This window comes from Passer montanus, unplaced genomic scaffold (genome assembly GCF_014805655.1).
Source record: "Passer montanus isolate IOZ18808 unplaced genomic scaffold, ASM1480565v1 scaffold247, whole genome shotgun sequence".
Lineage (NCBI taxonomy): Eukaryota > Metazoa > Chordata > Aves > Passeriformes > Passeridae > Passer > Passer montanus.
Genome location: NW_024367116.1, coordinates 62,676 through 80,059, shown reverse-complemented (window position 1 = coordinate 80,059; position 17,384 = coordinate 62,676). Strand labels below are relative to the sequence as shown.

At 40.8% G+C, this 17,384-nt stretch overlaps 1 protein-coding gene across 2 annotated transcripts in view; it reads left to right on the top strand.

Moving 5' to 3' along the window:
* The window catches only part of ADAMTS18 (ADAM metallopeptidase with thrombospondin type 1 motif 18), a 78,837-nt gene that overhangs the window by 15,515 nt on the left and 45,938 nt on the right, over positions 1 to 17,384 (top strand). The window contains exons 4-5 of one of the 2 annotated variants that reach the window (XM_039711274.1): positions 12,520 to 12,802; positions 16,469 to 16,668. In XM_039711274.1, coding sequence (XP_039567208.1) covers positions 12,520 to 12,802; positions 16,469 to 16,668 — 483 coding nt within the window. Of the gene's footprint in view, positions 1 to 12,519; positions 12,807 to 16,452; positions 16,669 to 17,384 lie in introns of both variants that reach the window. The other variant, XM_039711275.1, reaches the window with a different exon arrangement.

The window sequence follows — 17,384 nt, the reverse complement described above, 5'->3', positions numbered from 1 at the left end:
GCTTTTTTTTTTTTTTTTTTTTTTTTTTTTAACCTGTGCTTAACCTGACCTTTGCTTAACCTACTGTTCAGCAGATTCATGGCAGAAACAAGGTCAGGCTGCTTAGGAAATTTTGCCTCTTAAATCTTCTGCTGATACAATTTTTTTTTTTAACATCCCTTTGTAACTTTGCAGCATTCTGAGCTGTCAACAAGTATCACCCTTGTCTTCACTGTATCTTTATTTCAGTCAGAAGGCCTGTAGTGTTTAACATAGTGGCAACATCTGTTCAATAGATATTTTGTTATCTTGGACCAATTTTATATAAAGAATATCACATAGAATAAAAAGTTGCTGTCAGACACTACCTTCCCTTTTGCCACTTACATTTTCACGTTTCCTGAGATCTCAGAGAATATCACAGGGCCACCTTGAGCTTTAATCCACAGACTATACTTTGAGAGCCTTACATGTAAGGTACTGTGCTGAAAACACTATTGAACAGATGCTTTTGTGAAGAAATGCTGTTCACTTGCATGAAAACCCTGGCAAATGGTGCTTTGCTGACATAACACATAATTGAATGGATTTCTTCAATGAAAAGACACAAGTAAATGCTCCCACACTGGTTTTTCCCCACTGTTTTCTTAACACTCATCCCTGCTAAGCAGTTGCATGATTCAGATGCTTGTACTGAAGTCTGATGATGGCAAAATCAGTGTAACCTTTCATGAGCAGTTTAGTTCTGCAGACCTATTCTGGAGTCCAAGTCAAACATGGGGCTGAATACCTGGAAGTCTTTGGTTAACACCCCGAATGCTGCTTTAGACCTGTGTGTTGGGCTCTGATCTTGTCACAGACAGCATGTCAGGAGGTGTAAATTGATGCATTGGATTAAAAAATTAATTTACCTCACCTTACCACAACCTGGGATAGTATTAAATAGTAGTTCTGTGTCCATTTTAAGACAGTTGTGGCATTATGTTTCATTTTATACCAAACCAGGACCTTGTTGTGGTGGGTTTTGCATGTCATCAGAGTTATTTCTACTACAGAGATTTAGAAAATAACACTGAAAATTATTTTTCATCAAACTTTCATTTATAATATTATTAAAAGCAGGAAATCTGGCTGGATTTGTCACAGACTAGCAAAGTCTTTCATTTACTCCAGCAGAGCAGATATAGCATGTTCACCCTTGGGCATCATTCCCTTAAAATAGAAGCTGAGGCTAATTTGTGGGAGAGGAGTGAATGATTGCAGAGCTTCAAAGCAGGCCCAGGGTGGGTGTAGAATGGCTGAGCAGTGCAGATTGGTGGCATTTGGCTACAAGGAGGGAAACAGAGACTGTCTGGACTTAGGAAACACTTGACAGTGTAATATGGTGAAGGCAGGTTTTGTGATTGTAAGCAGGGCCTGCAAATATGGGGCTTTTCCATGCCATGGAATGTACATGCATGTTATTACATTTACCTTAGTAAATAACTATTTAAATGCCCATGTAAAGTAAACTCTGAATGCTGAGGGTGTTTGTATGGTCATGGAAGTGTTATGTGGAGGTGCCATTGTGCAGGTTTTTAATATTACAGGAAACTGAGAAAAGGATGAAGTTGTATTTCATCTTGGTGGATTTCTGGGATGCTGCTGCCTTGTGTGTTGGCTTTAATTGTGTGAATTACAGTCAACGTGTTACTGTTTTACCTTTTTGTGGTGGCAAGAAGAGATTCAGACACACCCAGGCTGCTGTTCTGCTTCAGAGATTGCTGCAGCAAAAGGGACAGAGGGTGCCACAGATTGTCCCCTGCCCTGCCTCTCGCAGTGGTGCCACCCCGGGGCAGAGCAGTGGTGGAGGGAGTGGCCCTGTGGTGTTCCATCCCCAGCTGGGTTTGACACCCCAGGTGCCACCCTTTCTCTAAAGGCATGTGGCAGGTGGGAGGCCTGGCTCAGGAGCTGGCAGTGCTGAGCTCCCAGCCCTCCCTCCCCAGCTGGCTGTGCTGCTTCTGCTCAGTGCTGGGGCCACCCGGCACGAGCCTGGCCAGGATGGGCTGAGGGCCAGGGCTGTGTTTGGGGACAGTGCCAGCTGGGAGCCCTGCCAGGTGGCACACACCTGGCTGTGCCCTGAGCTCGCTGTGCTCCTGGATCACAGCTCTGGCTGAGCGGTGCCATCCTGAAGGCTGGGGCTGCAGCTCAGAGTAGAGAAGGTGGAAGCGCTTTAACAGAACGACCCAGCCGGGGGCAAATGTGAGCCTTCACGAGTCCCTCAGGAGCATTTTCTACATTGATTACAGAATCCTGCCTATTAAGCTGATAAATAAGGAACAGAGAAGCTGAAATGCTGAAGAGCAGGGAGTTTAATCCAGATAACCCAGGCGCCAGCCTGACATTCTCACTCTTGGGCCATCTTTGCTTCTTGTTTTCCATTCCCTTAATGTCCTAAGCTCTTTTGTTCCACTCCTTTTCTCCTTCCCACGTAGATATTTCAACATATGGATATGTCTGTGTATGTGGAATATCAGCAAAGCTGATACTTTGCTCCCTACAGAGTTCCTTGTGACCACTCTCTCATGTAACTAATCCATAGCAATGTATACTCCAACAAGGAAAATTAAAAGGTTGGGAAGCACTGACCTAACTTCTTAGTAAGCAATACAGCTGGCAATCAGATGTAACCCGAGCTCCTCGTTATTGGAGCTGCCTGAGCTATTCATAGCAGAGCAAAATTGCTATGGGAATTGAGCTGGATTTATTTTGTTTGAATGCAAATTATCCCAGGTCAGACAGGCTCAGATCTTCTGCCCCCTCAAATTCATTTGCATCAGCTCTGGCAGGGCAAAGCTCGTATCTGGAGGATCTGCACTGGGGAAATGTGGGTATGGGTAGGGAACCACCAGATGTGGGGAGTATTTGCTTGGGGTTTTGATGCAGTTGGGTGTAGCTCACTGCACCCCAGAGTCCCACCCAGAGTGAAGGTTCTGCCATCAGGTAGCTCCAAGTGTCTTCTCTCTCTATTGTCTGCAACCTCAACAAGGTGTCCTGTAAGGGAGAGGGATTATTAATCCTTGCCTAATTCTCACAATATGAAATGTTCTGAAGGGTCCAGTTGCCAAAGTCCCATCATCACAGGAAAAGCTGTTTTTTCACTAAAAAAAAAAAAAACCAACCCCATTCAACTTTGATTCTAGTATGCATGATTATAAAGGGTAAAAAAAGCTTTTAAAAACTCAGCTGAAAATGGTTCAAAAATCAGAAAGAAAATAAAACACTGAAGCCCTTTGGCACTATTTTAAAAAATCTCATAATTTATAGTTGTGTTTCCTGCAAGGCCTGATTCATGACTTTTAATGTTTGGAGTTGCCTGTCTGATAGGGAGGAATGTTGCTGATCAGAAACACTCAAGCAAGCATCTGTTAATGCTAAGTACCTATGGAAAAGGAATTTCTAAGTACTGATTTTAGTTATATATCATCAGTTGTTTGGGTTTTTTGGGGTTTTTTTTTTAAGCTGTTCATTTTCTGTGTCACTCTGCCCTAATCTTATTGGTTTTGCCTTTATTACCACTCCAGGAGCAGCAGCTTCATTAAGAAGGCATGCACTTTCTCTAGAATGTTGGTACATCTGAACTCCAGCCCTGCAAAATTGATTAGCTGTACACAAAGAGGGAGGAGAATCTTGCCAGAACATTTTCATTTCACCTAATCCTTTGAGCAGCATAAATAATTCATAGCAATCCCACCTTAGGGTGAAACACTGCTCTGTCTGAGGATCTGGGCATCTCGAAGGCACATTTCAGGTATTCAGGAGGGACATAAATGGTGCTTTTGTTTTGTGCTGTTACAGAGAGTGACAGGACGGAGAGAGAGCTGCATTTCCTGTGCTTGTGAAGGTTTCTAAAGGTAATCCTGCTCTCACCTGGAGTGTTCTCTGAAGCTGTGCACCTAGTTGCATGGGATGTTAGGTCAGGGGACACACTAAGCCACCCTCTGAAGTCAGTTTTTCTGTTATTCTTGAGGTGCCCTAAGTAACTAATCAACTGTCAGCACACGACAAATAGTGAGCTGCCCCTTTTTAGGGAAAGTGAAGCATAAATGCACTCATTAAATAATCCTGCTGCTTCCTGTTGGCTTTGTGATGGATTTCAGAACTGTCATAACTAATAGATTTTATCTTACAGTTGCAGGGATTTGCTTAAACAGGCCATACCCAAGTGCTTGTACAGCTACCAAGGCTAAATTTGAGCTGTTGGTTTTAGCTAATTGCCTTCCAAAACCTTTCTAGGGAGCCAGAGAGCCCCACTGATGGAATTGTAAATGAAGTGATCCTGACTGTAACTTGGTAAACCTCTGGCACTTCACTTAAATATTATTGGTGTATAGTTAGTGTGGTTATGCTGTAGTTTGAATTAGTATTTTTCTTCTATTCATTTATCATGCCTGCTCCTGGGGTGGTTTCTTTTTGGTTTTTGGCTTTTTTTTTTTAAACCCATAACATGAGAAATGAGTGAGCTCACGTACTGACAAGCAAGTATTTAATCTGTGGCAAAGCAATCAACTTTGTGTTAGTTCTAGAATATCTCATTACCCTGCAATAAATACCAATTTAATACATTTAAATACCAATGTGACTGGTTCAATTACTGTAAGTGGAGGAACAAATAAGAATATTTCCTTATTTGCCATATGCTGACAGGGGGTTGCATAAAGACATTTGAAACAAGCTCAGTCAACTGCAGAAATACAAAGGCACTATTCAGAGATAACTCTGGCTTTGTTCATATAGGAATAATTAAAGACATGCAATTTTGTTACCTTGTTTTAATTGCTGACTGTTCTTATTTTAAGCAACCAAACAGAGTAGTCTTTCATGGCTAACTCAAACTGGCAATTAAACCTTGTACTCTCCTTCTGTCAGATCGTCAGGTAATAAAATACTATATTGTTAAGAACCCTTTACATTTTACATTTGCAAGATGTCTATATGATGTTGGAAAACAGAATAATTGAGTTATTTTTCTGAGTCAGATTCTAAAGAAAAATATCTGCCGACAATTCTCAAGTCAGAAAAGGCAACCAATAATTCTAATGCTTCTTTCATGATAAAAAAAATATTTTAGTGTGTATAAGGGCCATTAACTTAACCTAAAGATTTGCTGTGGTACAGAGCCGGGTATTTCAGTCTGGTGAAAATTGGTAAAGGTCTGCTGAGGTTATTCTCACCAGCCAAGGATCCAGTCCCATGAAACATCACTTTGTACTTCCCTGACTCTGGGGCCAGCATCAGGAACTGCCCACTTACAGGCTTGATACTTTTCTGGAGGATGGGTGTACTTTTTTGGCAAACATAAAAGCTAGGGAAAAGTTTAGTTAACTTAAATTCTCTCTTCCCTTCATCGTGTTCGCATGCCTTTGTGCTGCCTGGTTTGGGATAGGATCAAAAATGAACATGCTCTGAGTTTTACTCGTGGGATTTCTGACTTCAATAATACATGTGTATTATTGGAAACCTCGTGAGAGTCCATTCTCACTAGTTTCCCAGAACATTTTCTTTCCCAGATTGATATAAAAGCACTCTGGAAATGCTTGCACAGACAATGTTCAGCTCAATGGGAGCTCCTGGGTGCTTAACACTCTGTAAATGTCTGTCATTAATTTAACAATCTGTGTATGGATTTAGGGTCCAGACTTTTCACTTTTTGTTGGTGGATCAGGGATTGTGTCTCTGTCACGGTGTCTCAGAAGCTTGTCCCATTGACCCAGTGCTGCAGTAACGTGGGTGCATTGTGAAAGTGCCCTTCTCAGGGGGACAGAAAGAGGCAAAACGCCCCTCAGCCTTGTGGCTGCTGCTGTCCCCTCTGCAGCCACCTCCAGGAAAGGGGCTGTGGGTCAGAGTGGAGAGGGAAGGAACTCCCTTAATTGCCATGATTTACTGCCATTGGCTTGGCTGTTTGCTCCTGATGCTTCCCGAGGGTAAAAATATCTTTCACCTCAGCAACACTTTCTGCAATTCAGCCCCTTTCTCCTTTCCAGATATGCTGCTTGTCATTTTTTTCTACCTAATTTCACATCTTAATTTGCTCATTTTGATTATATTTTCCAGAGCATTGACATTGTGACCCTAACTTGAGAGGGGCTCAATAAGCCATCTCTCAAAAAGTCAGTCAGTGCTATCGGGTATCTGCAGTTCCAGGTCAGGCTGTACTATCCTGCTGGCTATAATTCTTGGAAGTAGTTTTGCTTATGACTGTAGTAAGGTTATAGTCTCACATATTTTTCAGACTACCAACTTAACCCATCCCAAGAGGTGAGTCTACTTCATTACACATTCCCTAAAGAAACAATCATTTATTATTTAAACTGCTTACGTGATGCAGGATTTCTTTGAACAGTCTCATGATGGTATTGGTTGAATACCGTTGCTTTGGAGGAAAGCGGAATTCATAAGATGAATGTTGGCAAACTTAACAGGACTTTATTCTTTCTGGGATTCCTTGGCATAAGTGAGAAAATTATACATTTACCACATTTTCAAGGCTTAACCCAAAACCTGTTCCAAGTAGCTGGCACTTCCCCCGCTGTCTTGGCAGGGTTTTGTTCTGCTGGTGCACAGAAACTCCTCACGGGTTTCTCCGTGGGGACATTTGAAATGTTTCTGAAATCCCTGCTGCCGTGAGCTCGCTGTTATGAAATGCTGTGTCCACACGTGGATGTTGTGCTGTGCTTCTCTCAGTAACCAGGGCATACCTGTGGCTCCTGGGCTGGGCTGGCTTGCTCTGGCAAGTGTGTGTTCCAGGCAGGGACAGAGGGATGGTGGCAAACACCAAGGTGGTTTCTGTACTTGGTGAGGCCATTGCCATGATGTGCTCACAAAACCTGAGGAAAGGCCTCCCCCATCTGCCCTCGGTCTGGGGTGGAGGCTGAGCAGAGGTCCTGAGCACAGGACTTACAGGAGACCTCTCTCCCCTTCCAGCACATGCTGGTGTTTAAAAATGGACATCTGCCCCATTCCAGAGACCAGTCTTGGCCAAAAGGCAGCTTCTGGCTGTTGTCAGGGAGCTCTAAGCTGTGTGAACAGCTTTGTGTTCCCTGGGTCTCTGCCATACCCTCTTCTGGCTTCCAATTTGCCCCTGGTTCCATGGTCTGGCAGGCAAACCCCCAGGTGGGACAGCTCAGTGGGGGCAGCCTCTCCTCCAGCAGTGGAAAGCTTTGGTGACAGAGCTGGGCCTTTTGTGTTTCCTTTGTGGTGCCAAAGCTCTGAAGAATTAACAGAGCATCGGGGCAGGAAGCAAGAGTTGGATGAAAATGAGCTGCAGGTAAGGTAATTTCATGAGTTTTCTCTCTGCAAAGTGAATGAGAAAAGACTCCAGTGTGCTGTAACATGAGATGGCCCCAACCACAATGTGATGTGCATATTAGATTTCTAGGAATCTTTGGCCTCAGACAGTTTTAAATAACCAGCAACCATAGTTCATAGGTCATCTGTTCTCCTTATTCTTTGTTTTCCAGGGAAGTTCTTAGTTTACATTTTTATGTGTTTTAAGTAGAACGAAAGACTGTACTTTATGTCTCTGTACTTCACGTTCTGTAATTCTTGTTGGGATGTGTTTGAATCAATGATTTGGGGGTTTTTTAGGAGCTGGACAGTTGGGAAATAACAGAAATCTTGGATCAATGTCCACTGAAGTCTGTGGAAAGCTTTATGCCAATTTCAGTTGGCCTTTTGTCAAGTCTTTTAAAACTTTTCATGAATATTTGGAACTATTTTAATGGGTGTGAAATGACATTTAACTCTTCCTTTTTAGTGATTTTTCATCTTGAGCACATTCACATCCACATAATTGTATAGATTTCATGGATTTCTTTGGCCATTGTTTTAGTTAACACACAGTGGGTTTTTTAACACCTTATTTTATGTATATGCTCCTAACACTGAATAAGGCATTCTGGGTATGAGTGGTATTCCTTTGGAAATATGTGCATGCTTTTTCATACCTCATTTAGTTGAGATACTCTTGTTCTTGTGCAAACTGTAATTTAACTTTACATCAGTCAGTATTGAGTAGTTACGTTTAGCAGAGGCACTGAAGTTCAATGATTCATCTGTTTTAATTCTCAGTTTGATTTTGTAAGGCTTTTACCTCATTATTTGCATCTGGTTTATGAAACTCCTCTAACTTTAATATGCATAAAGCTGTTGCCCTCAGTTTAATTAGCATGTAATCAAAGTGCCTTTTATGAAAACAGAGAGCCCTCAGCCACAAGGCCTTTCCAGTCTGGAGTGAGGATTTGTCAGCACTCAGCTTTGTTAAATTATGGGAGAGAAGTAGAAGTTCTGCAAATCCTTCACTCACTGTCACTGCTCTGCTTTTTATGGAGGGTCTGTTTTTATTGGAGATGCTGAAGCCCCAAAGTGAATTAGGTTTACAGGCTGGTAAGCTGCCAAAGGCTCACTCGAGTCTCAGAACACAGGGGAGCAAAGGGGAGCAGCCTCTGCTCTTCCAGTAAGAGGCCAATGAGATGTGTTGGGGACAGATATGTTAGTGACTCTGAAAATTCTTCCTTGTGGATGGAAAATCAGTGGAAAATCTACCTGATTTTGTGTAGCTAAGATGATATTTTTCAGTGGTTTAAAATAATTCTCCTTATTTTTCAATTTATAGTCTATGTTCAATTAAAAAATTCTTGAAGCAGATACCATGCTGTCATTACCCTTGTCCAAATTTCATTTTGAAATTCTTCTTCCTTTTGAAACACACCAAGAAAACAGAACATGTTCCTTACCTTGGTGATTACAGCCAGATACTGAGGAATTTCACAGAGGTGTATTGGATCTGAAAATTCCTTTAGCCCAGAGGTGAACAAACATTTCATAACAAATAACGAGAGCAGGAGGAATGTTGCCTTTTTATCACTTCTCAACTTTTCTGCAAACAAACTGCAAGTTCCTCTAAATTATTGATTCAAAATTATTTGCTAACCACACAGGTCAACTTGTGTCTTTCCATTTTCTTTCCAATGGCATGGAATATCCCTTCCAGAAGGATAGCAAATATGTGTTGTGAGGGAAGAAGAAAACAGCAAATTCCAACTGAGCAATCTCTTGGGTGTTCCTTCCCACCATATTCTCACAATTATTGCTATTATTAGTGATAGCCACAGTGGGATACAGAAGGAATAGACAGGAGTCCCTGGCCTTTTTCATGCTGTGTTGTCTAGACTTACAAGAATGTTAGATTTTGTCATCCTGCTTCCTCTTGTGGTGTTATAATTGCAGAGAATCTGAAATAAAAATGGAATTTTGACCTATCTGACCCTCTCCTCATTGTGTCCTAAACCCATTGAGGTTAATGGAAAGTCATCCTTGATTCAGGAAAAATCACATATAATGCATAAAAATAAAGCATAAAGTAGAAAACCCAAAGCAAAAATTTCCACCAGAGTTTTGACAGTATTTGTTCTGAAGTATTTGAGCTGGATGAATACATTGAATCTAATTTACAATTATGGAGATATTTCATGTATTTGTAGAAAAAACTCCCAGGAGTACACAGTAAACAAAATCTGGCCTTCAAAAACTGGAATCCCTTCTTGGTGTAAAGCTAGAAAAGATGAATCTGTGTCTCTGAATGCAGATGAAAAAGAATGAAAAGGTGAATCTCCTGCCTCTGTGCCGTGGCATTTCTCAGGTGGCATGTGTGCCAGCCAGCACAGTGGAGCCATAGGCCACTTTGCTTCACCCAACACTACAATTTAAGAACCTGCAGGAAAAGTACCTGGCAGTTGTTGTCCCACTGCCCCCTTTGCAGTGCTCCAGAGGACAGCAGCTCTGTCTGAAGCCAGGTCAGCATTCTCTGCATTGCTTTGGAATTCCCAAAGTGATTAATTCAACAGGAATGCTTGAAACCATCCCACGTCTGAAAAAATGGCAAGTGGTGTGTGATGGAATGAGTGTCCAGACTGCTCTGTGGCACTTCCCCTTTCTTCTTGACAACTTCACAACTGCATAAAACTGGATGTTATCAAAAAGAAGGTATCTTTCATTCACACAGCATTTTTCAACTTGGAGGATGAGTTTGATGTAAAACCCAAAGGAAAAATGTCTTATTGGAGGTTTAGGGTCATTTCTGTTGGAAAGAAGTGACTACATTTGTAAGGCACTCAGTCACCTATTGCCTCTGTAAAGGTGCAGCAAAATACAAGCAGGGCCCAGAATTCAGTCACTTCTTCCCCCCCAACCATGAATTCTCAATCTACCCTTATAATGTTAAATATATAAATGATGTTTGGGGCTGAGACTTCATGTGCATCAGGGACAGTTTCTTACAGGAAAATGTAGAATCCCCTTTTTTTTTTTTTCCATATGGTTCGAATCATTTACAAAATGAATCCTACAGGAATAATTTCAGATGTGGAAATCTTTAAAATGGGGAAATAAGAACCAGATTCACTACATTTCTGTTCTCCAGCTGAAAAAAAATCTCTTAGCAGTGCCCAATTATCAGTGCATTCGAGATAAAGATTGCCTCTCAGAACCACTTGTAAATTGTGTGATGACACACATCATAAGGATTAAAATATTAGTCATCTTCCCTACAGGAAAGTACTTTGTCATGACCAAATGTGATCTGACATTTGAAATATGCCAAATTATTGCAGTGAGCAGGCGAGTTAAATTCCTGTCAATTATTTAAAACCTGTCTTTTATTGATGGAGGCAATTTTAACCTTCTTTTAGAATGTAAAGTAGGCTGAGATACATAATTATGAATTCATGTTGAAGAGAGGAGAAGAGGAAAATTGTGTATCAGAATATAATTTGTGTGGTTTTTTGTTGTTATAATTTTTTGGTTTTTAGGGTGTTTTTTTCAGAGGGCAATTAGACCCTCTCAGTTCATAGTGTGGAATCTCTTCTATTGCCAAAACGGAGATCACGGTGTGACACTGTGAGCACTGTTATTGGGCCCCTGTGAAAGGTGCCTATATTGGGAAGTGCTGCAAAGCTGCCTTTGATTTGGATCAACAGAAGAGAATTTCTATGAAAAGAGTGCAGTGGATGACTGTAGGCTGTTGAGGACCTGTAGATCTTTGATAAAACTTGGCATCTGGAATAGACTTAAAATCAGTTTCTGCATTGGTTTAGGTAACGGTTAAAGATCTGAAGATTCATATGTAACTTTCAATTTTCACTTGCTTTTCACTGTGTTGAGTTTCTCTCTTGGGAAATAGTTCTTAAAGTGTAGAAAATTCCACAGATCCTTAAAAAATACAGTGCTTACATTAGGCATTCAAACTGCTCTCCTTGTCATACCCATGGCATTCAGGCCCTGGGAGGCTGGGCTGAAGAAGAACATCGCTTTCAGAAGGGAAGAGGTGATACATGTGACATGTCCGCATTTTCAAAGGTTTTTTTGAGGAAGGAGGTTGGAATCATGGTCTTGGAGGACTCAAGATGTGCGGCAAGATGGTTTGCAATTGACATTTGTTTGTCTGCACATATTTTTCTGAAGCCTAAGAGATATGTAGTCCTCGTGGGATGTCAGTTTTGGCAGGAGGGTGTTGGCACATGGTAGAGCCTCACTGATCCAAACCAAAAATCTGTATCTAGTATTACGTATATAATGTAATAGAATTACCTGATGAAACTTGTTTTTGGTTTTTGACTTGGTAAAAAGGGGTGTTTATTACAACATGTTTTACAAAACCAAGAAGTGAAATAAAATCATAACTGATTAATGAGCTGCATGGAAATACTTCCTCAGTGCCACCCACATTTCCCTGGCCCTGATCCTGGAAACACTTCATCACATGTGCAGTTTTATGCACAGATCCTATGTGAAAACTACAGTGTAGTTTTCCCATACTTGTGTCTTTCAGAGATCCAAGAAAGAAAACAATCAGATACTTGCCTTTAATGATTAGCTTTCCCTTGTAGGAGGGTATACATTTTAGGTTGTGTTTAAATGATTATTAAATTGCAAGGAGTTGATTACTGAATGATGGTCCTTAAATGTTCAGATGCTTCAGCTTTGTGCTGCTGACCTGTAATGTCATTTTCTACTTGGAATGCCCTTAAGTCTGGGACTCCTGTTTGGTAATACCTTGTTGTGAAAAAGGTGTGAACCTTAATTCAAATATGTTCTTCTATGATGTGTGTACTTACGAGAAGTTGTATTTTCCAAAAGCATTTCCTTTTTATTAATATCCTGTACACAAACACCCACACAAACAAACCTGTACTGTGAAGAAGGGGTTAATATTGCATATGAAACTATCCATGCTATTGTGTGAAGGTGCTGTGCTGTCCATCTGTCATGGCTTTAATCACTACACCATCCCACAACCTTCCTGGTTTTGTGTTTTTCCAACTGGGAAACCTGGTCATCTCCAAAAGGAAACGATGCATATTTAAATGGGAAGAATATCCAGACCATAACTTGAATAATCTGTAACTTGAGTAGCTAACCAGTGTCCAGGTGCACATTGTGGTCGGTCTGGGCTTTGCAGGAAGGTCACTCCTCTCTAACTTGTGGTGCCGTGTCTCTTTTCAGTCGGGTTTGATAAGGACGCGGCAGATGGAGTTCCTGATCTCTCCGTTACCTCAGCAGCTGGCACGGGAGCACAACTACACGTGCCCCGCCGGCCACCACCCGCACGTGCTGTACAAGAGGACTGCCGAGGGGAAGGTGCACCGCTCCCCAGCCCAGCCCCATCCCAAATCCTCCCCTTCTGGCCGGCGCAGAGCGCGCGCTTCCCACGCGCATCCCGCGCGAGCCAGCGGTTACCGCCACGGAAGGTTTCAAAAGCAGCATTTTTGTGGACGTCGCAAGAAATGTATGTAAGGAAACTTTCTCTCCTTTCTTGAGGTAGTGGCTGTTTCAGGCTGTGTCCTGTGGTGGTCCCGAGGTGTGCTTCACATCTCTTCACATCCCTTTGGGATGGAGGCGTAATAACTTTAAATTATATATTTCTAACGTGAAACGCATATGAGAAACTTGAGTTTTGCTCTAAGTTCAGAGAATCATCTCTTTTATTAAGCCATCAGAATCAATGTTTAGTTTTCTTGTGCTTTGCCTAGATTAAAAGATCCCAGTGGAGATTTTATTTTTACATTGACATAGTTTTCAGTAAGCAGTTCTGCACAGTGATGGATGCCAAGTCCCTGAACTTCTCTCTGTTGGATTTGGGATAAAAAATTAATTAGGCTTGAAAATGGAGGAAAAAGCTTCAAAATCATTAATTTCTGAGAGGATAGGAAAAAAAGTCTTTCAGAATTCACCGTTTGATAATGAAATTTTCAGCAACTGAGATCTTCAAAAAAGATCTTCAAAAAGAACCACCCATGTAAATTGTTTAAATAAGATTTTGGAGCCATGTCTTAAAAAATGTATTGAAATATATTATCCTGCCAAGATTCATTCTGAGTCCTTCATTAGGCCCTCAAATTGCAGAACATTTTAGAGCCCCCTTGGACCCTATATCTGTACTTTTAGCATTCAGTGGAGTCTTTTTGAAAGCTGATCAGCTTCTGAGCTGAGTTTCTTAATGAGGGTTTCCAGGACTGCAAACAGTATTGCAAACAGTGCCTGAGTCCACTTATATTCTTCCAATTTCCTACAGAAGTTCTGAGAAAATGAGCAGCTTCCTTTTCCAAAGGTGTGTAAGGAAGAAGGAGAAAATAAATAGAAGGGAAGGAATGAGAAAGGAGTTAGTGGGAAGGTGGCTGGCTGAGACTGAGGCCTGAAAACAAAGGCTTGTTAAAATTTCAGAAATCCTTCCCACCAGGTCTAAAAGCCAACCCTCAAATGCCAGATGTACAAGCCTGTGATTCAACCTGTAAACATCTGCCTTCTGCTGCAATCCAAAACTGCCTCATTACATCCTCCCTTTCCCTCCTGTCTGGTTTTATGCTGCAGAGCAGGGCTGATGGTGCTCTGCACTGCTCTACACTGGCCCATTTTGTTTGGATTGTCCACTGTGAGTTTGTGCTTTATTTACTGCTCCTCCCATGACTGCTTGTCCAAAGTGAGAATTATCTGTGTCCTCTTGAGCTTTTACACAGTGCTTATCCCTATAATAGATGAGAGCATTTTGAACACTGTATTTGTATGACCTCCTGGGATGTGAGAAGATATTATTGTTATTCTTGTCTTATAAATGGGTCACAGACACAGGAGAGGCCAGAAGTAACCAGTGATTCTAGCAACCTAATTAAGAAACTAAATTGTCTTTAAAATACTTTGTGCTTTTGAAAGTCTACATGTATATCTATTTATTCAATAATTTCACTTACAGCTATGAGCTCTTAGCTGCATATTCAAGCAGGTTTTATGTTAAATGAATAACATGCAATTAGCATCCAACTATGATGAATTTAGTAAAAGTGATTTACTCATTATTGTTTAGGAACTTGATGTCAGACACACTCAGGATCTGATTCAGCAAGATGGCATTTAAGTACCTTACCCACAAAACTCTTTCTTTTCACTCCCTGGGGTCTTTCACTTTGTGCGGTTCATACCTGTAATCTTTTTTGAGAAAGGAAGGAGTTCTAAAAAATAACTTATTTCCAGAACCAGTCATGGTTAATTTACGGAACAAATTAATCTCATGTTCAGTGAATGAAATAAAAATAAAATCACATGTCATTGTTTAATTGAGTGGAGGAAAATAGAGGATGCAGAAGAAATTACCCCAGTAAAGGGAACCCTTTTTTATAAGTATTTAGTACTTTTTTATTCTTGCCTTTTTTTTTTCTTCTCTTTAAGTTTTTACATTTTTTTCCCTGGTCTTATTCTGAGATCTGAAGTCATACAAATTTGAAATTTTCAGGGAAATCCAATCTGGTCACCTGGAATAGAGTTTCAGCTTGAATGAACAAAGGGATGGAGAATTCAGGCTGACAAAAGGTGGTCCTCTGCTATTAACCCTGCCTAGTCAGGGTTAATTTGTCTTAACCTAAGAGTGAAATCAAACTTGCTGAGCAGTAAGAGGAAAGAGCACATTGCCACTTGGGTGTCATAAAAATAACTTGTCCCATCAACTCGTACATGCCATCTTTTAAAATTTCATGTGCAGGGACTTTGTAAGCACTAGAAAAGCCAGTTAATAATCTTCCAAACTCTTTGTCACAACCTAAATGCTTTTAGATCATGAGAGTTAACCGGACTATAGTTAGTAAAACATGCATGAAGCTGCTGCTGCTTAGGTTTTCTGAGTAGCATTCAAGAGCAAAACTTCTCTGTTCATGGATATATTCAAGAGCAAAATGTCTCTGCTCATGGATATAAGTGTCCAAAGCACTGGAGCTGTATTGCCTTCAAAACTACCTGGGCACTGATGTGCCTTGAACTGAGCACTTCCCTCTTGGGTGAAGCCTGTCCTTGTGCCCTGATGTGCTTCCAGAATAGAAAAGTTCTTTGAGCTTGTAAAGGATGATTGTGTATAATGAGTGATCAACTTGAAAATCACCATAACCTGGCCCTTTGTATGTTAAATGCACGTCAGAATGCTGAGTTCTTGAAAGCAGAGCACTGTTGTGCATTCTGTGCTGTTCTTGATTCCCCAGTTTAGCGGGGTAGAAAGTAGGGTCTGGTTTAGCTCTTTGGAATAAATTTCTGATGAGGAACAGGCAGGGTTTTTTCATTACCTGAGGCTCCCTCACTTGTCTTGTTACATCCTGTGTCAAAAAACCCCCCATTATTATCCAAAGGGTTGGTAAAGTGGGCTTTGAGTTAATTCTTGATGCAAAGGCAGTGTAGGTTTGTGCAGAAGAACCTATGGATAGCAGGAGCACTGTAGGATGTGGGAGATGGATTTCTCTTCCCGATTTGTGATTCCCTGAAGAACTGGAGTAGCAACCCCTCTCCAGCTGTGCCACAGCCTGTGCTGCACCAGCACAGAGGGAGAAAAGGCTCCCTAGAAATGGGATGTGCACTGCCTGTTGTCAAACCCTGCTTGGTGTTGCCTGACTCAATGAATACATTCCCAGCAGGAATAATCTCGCTGGCAGTTTGGCACGGAAGGCCAATGTCAGTCCCAATATCAGGCTGGCAGGAATTTATTTGTGGTGTGTATCTGATTTCTGTACTGCCCGTGGACATCTGCTGTGGAAAGGACTTTTTTGCCAACTGCTATGTAAGTAGCACATGCCAAACACCTCAGGAAGTTATCAAAAGGACAGGAAAAATGCAGATACTCTGTTAAAAATTCTGTTGTATTTTTTTGCACAGATGCTACCATTTTATTAGATTAATTCCTTATTTTAAAGTGCTTATTGAATACAAATGTAGTTCTCCCATTTCCTTCTCTCCCTGTAGCAGTCCTTCCCTCAGGAATGAATCAGGTCTTTTTTAATAAATATGGAAGAACTTAGCCAGAAGTATTAAATGACATGCTATAAAAATAATCTAAGGCTTTAAACCTGTGATACTTCATTTTCTGATGAAACTGTTCATGGGTGATCTGAACTCTTTCCAAAACAGTTTTATTTCCTTTTAGATGCACCCAAGCCACCCACAGAAGAGACCTACATTCGCTCAGATGAGTACGGGACTTCTGCGAGGTTCAAAAGATCATCTGCTAAAATTCAGAAAAATGGAAGTCTAAATGTTGAAACCCTTGTTGTGGCGGATAAAAAAATGTTGGAGAAACATGGCAAGGAAAATGTAACAACATATATCTTAACAGTCATGAACATGGTAAGTGTAGTGTCACTGAAGTGTCTTTTCTCTGGGGAATATTGTTGTGTCAGAGTAGGCTCTTTCATTAGACAAATACTGATAACAAAAAGAGCAGAGACACTTTATGCAAGCCTTTCTTCAAGCCTCATCTAATGTAGTATTTTTATCAAAAAAGCCTTTAAATATACATTTTTAGAACATCACAGCTCTGGCAACAGTACTGAAGAGTAAAGAAAAATAATTAGAAAGTATTTAAAATGTTAAATTTAAAAATACTTCCTGTGTATTACAAAAAAGGCAGATCCTCTGAAATTGAAACTTTCATTTAACATCATGAAGCTTTGTCTGTTTCATCTCACGTCTTCTAGAAACACTTATTTGAGAAAGCACAAATATATTTCTATAAAATTGATATCATTTGACTAGAAATATGTTTTCCTGCATGGCCTTGCTCTTTGCTTTTGTACTGCAAAACTTCAGCTTGAACTTTGGCCCTAATTACACTTGATCCAGGAAAGCAAGGACAGATCAAAGCCCATTGAAGTCAATAGAAGAATTTTGACTAAGTGTAGTTTGGGGTATAATTCTTCTGGTTTGAGCTCTTTTGGGTTAATCTTGCAAGGTATCTAACTCCGTAAGTTAGTACTGAAAATTGAATTCCAAGGCAATAACTCAGTACATGTGTTTAATCTATTAAAAAGGGATTATGCATGTAGGTGATATTTCCTCTCCAA